At 47.4% G+C, this 8555-nt stretch overlaps 1 protein-coding gene across 1 annotated transcript; it reads left to right on the top strand.

Moving 5' to 3' along the window:
• Positions 1-3862: 3862 nt before the first annotated feature.
• Positions 3863-6937, top strand: LOC307116039 (cell adhesion molecule CEACAM3-like). Its single transcript, XM_079799660.1, has 3 exons — positions 3863-4014; positions 4895-5254; positions 6537-6937. The coding sequence occupies exons 1-3, from the start codon at positions 3951-3953 to the stop codon at positions 6560-6562; spliced, it is 450 nt and encodes a 149-aa protein (XP_079655786.1). The 5' UTR covers positions 3863-3950; the 3' UTR covers positions 6563-6937.
• Positions 6938-8555: the final 1618 nt, after the last annotated feature.

The following is an 8555-nucleotide window of genomic DNA, read 5'->3' as shown; positions in this document are numbered from 1 at the left end:
AGAGGCAGCCCCTGGCCCAGTGTTTCCCCTTGTGGCAGCGAGGACAAAGAGTTGGCTGCTGAGCAGGGAGACTAGGAGAACTTTCCTGTCCCCCTGAGGCAGCCCATTGCCTGCAGTTCTTTGCAAAGAGTCCTGGCCTCCCCCAAGTGAAACAAGTCCTTGTTTTCTTTGCTCCCTGAATGGTGCCTCTGCAGAGTCTCCTTCAATGTAGCAGCCAAAGTCATTCCCTGAACATAGGCAGGCCCAATATCAGCACAAATACGGATGAACTCAGGAACTGACCCCCTTTTCCTGTAGGGGCATAGAGCCTCCTGACAAGTAGTATTGGCATTTTCAAAAGCCAGTTGCTTCACTAGTAGAGATCCCGCATCGGGATCTCCAACCACTCTGTCTACTGCCTGAAGCAACCGTGCCACAAAGTCTTGATAGGGCTCCTCTGGCCCCTGTATAACTTTAGTAATATCCATGGTCTTTTCTCCCTTAGTGGGCAACTCCCTCCAAGCTTTAGTGCCACAAATATTTATCTGCTGATAAACTTGCAAAGGAAACATCATCTGAGCCTGTAAGCTGTGATATGCCCCGGTTCCTACTAACATTTCAAGAGTGATAGGCACACCATGTTGTTGATTTCTAGCCGCTTGTTCTGCACTAAGTTCAGTCCAATTGGATTTCCACATTAAATAACCTCCAGGGGAAAGACATGCCTTAGTCAGTGTTTGCCAGTCAACAGGAGGCAGAGCTTCACTAGTTACAGTGTCAAGCAAGCTCAAGACAAATGGAGAAGTGGGGCCATAAATGGAAACAGAGGTTTTAAACTTATTGAGCGTTTTAAAAGGAATAGGCACATGCACTCTCAGTATCTGCCCTGGTTTGGTAGGGTCTGGCCTTTCTATGACCAGATAAATTAAAAGTACTGTAATATCCTCGCCCGCTCGTCTTGCCTCCCTTAAGGTCACCGGTAAAGGGGACAGTATCGGCGCAGAAGTTGAAGTTACTTTCACATTTGGCTGTGTACCTGCTTCTAGTCATAAAGGACGGGTGGCTAGGGACATTTTTGCTCACCCTCACCTCAAGGAAATTAGGGGATGACTCCCTATCCCCAAGGTCCCTGGTCTGGATACAGGTGTCTGTGGCCCCTAAAGACATCTCACCAGCCCACGGTGTTCTGGGGAACAAGGGAAACTTCCTCAGCAGGATGGGAAAGGAGAACCCAGGATCTGGGGTTGCTTCCATCTCAGAGTTGCTGAGGGTCCCACGGGGACCTCCCCTCCCCTAACAGAGAAGCCCACAGAATTCCCTGGTGGACACTCCATGTGGAGCTGCTCTAGAACCTGGGCCCTGTGGGGAGGCCTAGAACAGATGACAAAGAGGGACACAGGGGACTGGAGGCAACATCCCCATGCTGTGATGAGAAACACAGAGGGCATTTTGGGGGTCAACCATCTAGGCCAGCACCCTCTCCCATAAGAGCCCTCACCAGGCCCTGGCTTTGAAAACCTGGAAAGCACATTCTCCTTAAATAGCATATCCACCAGAGGGGACAGCTTTCTGGACACTGGACTCATAATACTCTGGATAAAGCCAGATCTCTCACTGGGCCCAGCCTGCCCTGGGATGCATTCAGGAGGTATGAGACACACAGGGACTGGGCCCTGGATGGCTGGCTCTTAGTCTAGAGGTCAGAGCTCACCTCTGTCCAGGCTCACAGTGAGCTCCCACCTTCTAGAGCCTGATCAGGATTAATAGTTCAGTACCTGACATTGCCTGCAGGTCTCCTTTTGCCATCTATGGGGAGATATTGAGAGGCACCTACAAAACACAGGAAATCCACACTTGAACTGGGATTTGGCTAAGGAGGTGTAGAAGGAGACAGATTTCCATTCCCTGACTAATAGATTTTTCTAGGCCCCTCCATCCTGCCTGCGCTGTCCCACCTGTTCTTTCCAGAAAATGTGAATGAAAAAGGGCCTGTGCAAGAAATCTGACAAGCACAGGGGACCCCATGGCATGCCTGACAAACTCAGTGACGCACAGTGTTGTCTGATCATAAATGCCGAACTGGGCAGGTGATGGCAGGTAGTCAGGTCACAGGCCCACAGCTTCCTTAGCAAATGTCAGACTTTACATTAAGTGAGCCCTTTCCCTGTTCTTAGGCATCATGCATAACATACCTTTGACATCACATACCTCTAGCAAATTTTCTTTGCTGGACCCATTGAAGGCAGAGCCTGTGGGGCCAGAATACAAGACCACAGAGCGCTCTTGTTGCCTGGTTCCCTGCAAGCCTCTGTACCTGCTGTAAATGTTAACTGTCCTGGACCCTCCACTGTAAAAATAACACGAGTTTCTCCATTTTGATTTTTATTTATTTTTAGAAATCTCCCTGCTAACCTTTTTCTCACTTTCCAATAGATTTCATGCAACTTTTTTCATCTTCTTTTTTTATTATAATGTATAAAATAAGCAACAAAACTGCTGTTCCTCTCAGGGTTTGATATCTTACTTGCAGTCATATGACATCAATTCAGTTGAAATACTCATAACAATCCTCCACAGGTTTGGACATTACTTACTTTGACAGGGTGTAGGGGCAGCTGCTTTTTCAGGGATCTCTATGCTGCTCCCAAACTCATAACTGGAATCACACATGGGCAAGGTGAGGTGACCTCAAAAAAGTAACTCAGGCAGAAGACAGAGGCTGCCCGAACAGTCAGGGAAGACATGGACAGGGTCCACCAAGAAAGAGAGGCAGGGTCTACTTGAAAACATTCCCCAAGGACCATGGAGCCCACAGCCACCTGAGTTCCCACCATAGTCCTTGCTTTACACCTTACCCTTCAAACCTGGAAACTGCATGTCCTTCTGATCCCCGGGGTGATGGGGTCTCTGTCTCTGGAAACAACAGCCAGGCTAGTGACAACCTGAGATAGAGAGAGGGTCCCTCTGCAGTCATCACCTAGCTTGACCCCTTCTCACTGCTAGTCACCTCCTTGGCCTTCCACTGGGAGGAAATCCCATCTTCCCAGCACATTTGAGACCACAGGGAAGACATGGTGCCCAGCTGGGTTTCTGTGTCACAACCAGAAACAATACCCAGTTTGTGGCCTGTGGGGCTCTCTATGTGATGGTGACAGACCCAAGACCAAGATGAAGCAGGGGCCAATGCTGGGGTGAGGGTGTCATCCACTCAGGAGGACATGTACCCTCATCAGCCTTGCTCTTGTAAGTGGGCTCCACAGGCCAGTAAGATCCACCTCCCCTGAGAGCTTGTCAAATGCAGAGTCTCTGGTCCACTGCATACGTGCTGAGTCAGAATCTGCATTTTAAGAGGATCTGGAGACACTTCCTGTGCACGGGAGAGGGGCAAGGCTCCCCACCCTCACGTCATATAATCTCATCCTAGCATCCATGCAAGCTGGGCAGCTGCTGAAGCAGCCTTTCAAAAATGTCACCTGGGCATCCCAATCCTTACAAAATTTCACAGGTGAGCCAATGTAGAGCCGGGGCATCCCTGTGACAATATTGTGTGGGGGGCCCAGACTTCTTGAATTGAAGGGAAAAGTCAAATGTGCACTGACAGGGAGCTGTGGAGAATGACCAGGAACTGGACGCCCCAGGCAAGTGATTTTATGGGCACGTGTCTGTGCATGTGTTGTTTGTGTTTGTATGTGTGTGTGTTGTCTAAGGCTTCAGAAGTTTCCAGGGATCCAAAATACAGAGAAAAGATAAACTGAAAGGGGCAACAGGGTTGGCAAAAATGAGGGGAGTGAGAGGGAGGTCCTGGGCCCTGACCCCGCCCTGGCCCACATGACCCAGGGAGGTTATCTTGCCCCAGGAGGAGGCTCAGCACACAGGAAGGAGGGACGGCAGTCTGGACAGAGGTGCCTGGGAGCCTTACTGGACCTCGAGCTCATCTCTCAGAGGGAGGGACAGAGCAAGCAGCAGTCACCATGGAGTTCCCTGCAGCCTCTACCCACAGAGGACTTGTCCCCTGGCTGGGGCTCATGCTGGCTGGTAAGGAGGGGACACTTCCTGGGAATGGAAGGGAGGTTGGCAGTCGGAGAGTGGCCAAGATCTCCTGGGGAAGACAGCACTCTGGAAGGGGAGAAAGGGCTTCTCTTTGGCCCTGAGTGGAAGGACAGGGGCGCAGAGTAGGATGAGATAGGGGGCTCAGCAACAGAAAAATTTCATGATGTGGAAGTGGTGAGGGGCAGGAAAACCTCAATTACGGTTCATTTGCTAAGTTATTTATCACAGAGTATTGAATGTTGACAACTGAACACAGTAATATCAATTTCTTTCAGGTGATAGCAGGAACATTTTAACCAGGGTGCTAAACATTGTCCCCAACAACATCTACAAATATGGGAAAATACAAAATGGAACATGGTCAGGCCTGGGAACACTCATTCGTGTACCCACCGGTGTTTGAAGCCTATTGCAGGCATTGGGGGGGCACAAGATCACAAAATCCCATGCTCACTTGCAGCTCACACTATATGGAGAAAAAATAGAGAAGAAGAGATCTACTTGTGACATCAGGTACCCACAAATGCCCTGAAGGGCTCAGAGTGGGGACAGGTCAGAGAGTGAAGATAGAGGATCTTCAGAGGACGTGGTCAGGGAATGAGTTCCAAGAAGGCCGCTGAGTGTCAAAAGGGATCTGAGGGCAGTAAGGAGGACAGCCAAACAGAGAGCTAGGAAAGAGAATCCAAAACAAAAAGCATAGGTTCTGAGGTGCTGAAGCAATGGTGGCCATGTTGCTCACCTTGACCAAGGAGATGTACACACGAACTCACATGCAGACCAAGGCTGAGAGTTGAAGAGAAATGCCTCATCTCTCCATCCCAATACATAGATCACAATACTGATCAATTTTTCTCTTCCCTTCTAGTCTTCCCTTCTATTCTTACCACCCGGATCCCGCCCACCACTGAGCAATTTGCTATTGTCTCGACAGTTGCTGCTGAAGGGCAGGATGTGATTCTACGTATCCGCAATAGTCCTCCTGGTGTTTTAGGAATTTTTTGGTACAGGGGAAGAGTAGTGAAGGACTCTAATTTCATTGGGTATATCGCATTGGGTCCAGGTGACTATGTAACAGGGCCCAGGAACACTGGTCGAGAGACAGCATTATTTGACGGATCCCTGATCATAACAAACGTCACTCAGAGCGATGAAGGAATCTACTTGGCAATAGCTCTCCTTCCAAATATTCAAAGAGCAAGAGCATTGGGATCTCTCAACGTATACGGTGAGTAATTGCTCTCTGACCTCTAGGTGTCGGGTGGGGTGAATTCTACTTCACACACAGGACTGCCAGCCCTGGACACCTCTATATCCCCCTCTGCATCATGTCCCAAACTGGGTTTGGGCATTTAGTGCTGGACAGACACAGTGGAGACAAACTTCCTATGGTCAGAGTTCCGTTCCCACATTCCAGCCCCACAGACATTCACCACAGAGAGAAGGACCAATTTGATGGGATTGAGTCAGCAGAGGGAGACCAGTCTCAGTCCAGGTCCCTGGGCCCCTTTCCCTGACCATCATCCTGATATAGACCCTGCAGGGCTCTGTAAGGACCTGGCTAGAGGTGCTCCCTGGGTTCTTCACAAAGAAGCTCATCTGGGGCAGCCCCTCTGCAGGCCCCTGTCACAACGTCCTAATTCCAGAGACCCTGGAGAGCCTGTATCTGGCTGAGTTTTGCCTCCTGAGAAGGGATGGGTGAGAGCAACAGTTTCTCATGTGCAAGAGTCACAAGGCTCTTGAGCTGGTCACCAGTTGGGGCTCAAACCTAAGAGCCACGTCTGCGCAGAGATGGAGACTGGTCCTTCACCTGAGACTATTTGTGGAGAGCACAACTGGACAAGCTGCACAGATCATTAGCTGACTGTTCTGGGGGGTTTAGGAGAATCCAGAGCAAGGTTAGTGTCCCAAGGAAGGAGCAGGAGTAAAGATTCCCCTGGCAGCTGCTCATCCACCAGGGATCAGCACAGGGGATTCTCTCATGAAGTCCATCAATAACAAATGCCTCTTATTTGAGCAGTTTTTCTTCCCAAAATTTATGTCAGATACTGTGAATATTTTATGATTAGTACAATGTCAGCTTAGCAGTCAAATATTCATTTTACTTCACTGATGGGAAAGTGAGGCACAAGGAGAAACAGTCCCTAAGCAGAGTCACACAGGCCATGAGAAATTGATCTGAGTCACTTGAGGTCTATCTGCAGCCATAGCTACATTTTTCCTCCAATCTCAGTCGCCTTATTAGATGTCTTTCAATCTCTAGATCAATCATTGGGTCATATCCTTCCTTCTTAGGGGACTTCAGTTCAGAGGGGTAGATTTGATCTGAAATCTTCCATTTCAGGTTTCATAGAAAAACATGCATCGCAAATTTAGAATTAATTAATTTTTATTGTGGAACCAAATTACCTTCATAACAATCAGAGTCAGGGCTTAGATCTTTGAGGCAAGAGCATGGGCCCAGGTCTCAAGCCCACACTCAATCATTCTCACCATCTATGTCTTCACAGGGCCACCGTGTGTCTCATCCTCCTAGCCACAAAACCACAGTCACAGAGAATGAGGAAGCGGTGGTCATGACTTGCTACGCAAATGCGAGGTCCACCAACTGGTTATTCAATGCTACGAGTCTGTGGCTCAGGGAGAGGATGAAGCTGTCGCAGGACCCAGGAACCCTCACCAGAAACCCTGTCAGGAGAGAGGATGCTGGGAACTACCAGTGTAAAGCCTCCAACATCATCAGCTCCTTTGAAAGTGCTCCTGTAGAGTTAGATGTCAAGTACTAGTGATCCTCTTCCTTTCCCCTGTGTTCTTAAACTAAAAAAAACACAAAAGTACCTATTAGATTTCTTGTGGTGGTGGAAATTGCTTAGAAGACTTGCTTTGAATCAATAAATACTAAAAAATGTGAGCTGGCATTGTCATTATTGTTGACGTAAGGTAACATACCACATTGGATCCCATCACTGGTTGGTCCCATTTGCACCATCTTCACAATGGAAGGGGACACCATGTGCTTCACAGGAATTTGAGATCTCTCCCATTTCCAGGGAGACATGTGGAGGGTGCCTGGACACTTGTGATGATGGGAATAGACAAGAGAACACATATGTGAGATGCAACAGTGACCTTTGTCTTCCCCCAAATTACTAATGCCCTCTGGAATATTCTTTTGGTTATGGCACTAGACTTATTTGCATAAGTTCAGTAGCACCCTGTCCTCTTTGTTGCTAGAATAGAATCGGAAACATTGGTAATATAAGCTGGGCTTAGCAAATGTCCTAGTTAAAACAGAATTATAAACGACCTCACTTTTATGGAACTAATTTTGACCTGATGGAGACTTGTAATCTGTTTGAGAGAAGGGCATCCCCCAAAACTAGAGAGACTGTAGCTGAAGTGTGAGGGTGAGGCCTCCTAACCTCAAGAGGCTGTTAAATCTTCCATTTCAGGTTTCATAGAAAAACCTGCATCAGAGCAAACTATAAGGTGAATATCTGTTCCTCTGCACTTAGGTCATTAATCAGGCCAAATTGAATGACACCTGCCATATATGTGATAGGATCAAAATACTCTTCTTCCTTGGAGATGATGTTTGATCAAAGAGAAGGTGACTGTAGAGAGAAATGTAATGTCTCGTTGGAAAACTCCAGAAGCACAGCCTTCTGGGAGTTCAGATGCTAACTCTGTTCAGTCTCTCAGCTACTTTGCATCTATTTATAAAGGGCTGGGATCTTGCACTTCTTTAGAAATTGCAGGAACTGATGGCAATGCAAAGTGGGTCTTAGATGAAAAGATATAGTTGTGTTTCCCTCCGCTGTACAGAAAGTAGCTGTGTTATGAACCAGAGGCCTCATTACTTCCTCACAGTCTCTAACCTTTCTTCCTGATTAGGCCTCTTACCTCTACTTTTTTAGAGCATTTCCTTTAGGAATGTAACTGCAATTTGTAATTGCAGATTCATACTCTGTCCTTTTGAAATATACCTAAGTCTCCTTAAAAGCTTCTTGCCTCCTGGCTGGAGTTGCTCAGTGGTTGAGCATCAACCCAGGAATCAGGAGGTCATGGTTCAATTCCCAGTCAGGGCACATGCCTGTGTTTCAAGCTTGATCCCCAGTAACGGTGTTCAGGAAGCAGCCAATCAATGATTCTCTTTCATCATTGATGTTTCTATGTCTCTCCTCTTCTCCCTTCCTCTTTCTGAAATCAATAAAAGTGTATTTTTAAAAAAAAACAAACAACTTCTTGCCAGTGATATGATTCATAGAATATCTGCCTAGAGGGTTTGGGTCCATTCTGTTAAAATTTAATTCTTCTGTTTTCTGTGTCTTAGTCTCTGAGGAAAGGTAGGAGCCTAACTTGGGTGGGAACATTTGAAACCAAGATGTAAAAAACCTGCTTACCCTCACCAGTGTGGACAAATTGGTTGTCACTTTGTCCTGAACACCTAAAGTTTGCATGTTCAATCCTCAGTCAAGGCATTAATGGGAGGTAACTGGTTATTTTCTCTCTCATTTCTCTATCTCTCT

The sequence above is a fragment of the Cnephaeus nilssonii genome (genome assembly GCF_951640355.1).
Source record: "Cnephaeus nilssonii genome assembly, chromosome: 20".
NCBI classification, from domain to species: domain Eukaryota; kingdom Metazoa; phylum Chordata; class Mammalia; order Chiroptera; family Vespertilionidae; genus Cnephaeus; species Cnephaeus nilssonii.
This window is presented reverse-complemented; position numbering and strand designations above follow the sequence as displayed.

Excerpts from the sequence above, each read along its gene's own strand:
- LOC307116039 (XM_079799660.1), top strand. The coding sequence starts at position 3,951 with ATGGAGTTCCCTGCAGCCTCTACCCACAGAGGACTTGTCCCCTGGCTG. Across the intron at positions 4,015-4,894 it reads GCTGGGGCTCATGCTGGCTG|TCTTCCCTTCTATTCTTACC; the intron begins GTAAGGAGGGGA and ends CTTCCCTTCTAG. Across the intron at positions 5,255-6,536 it reads GGGATCTCTCAACGTATACG|GGCCACCGTGTGTCTCATCC; the intron begins GTGAGTAATTGC and ends ATGTCTTCACAG.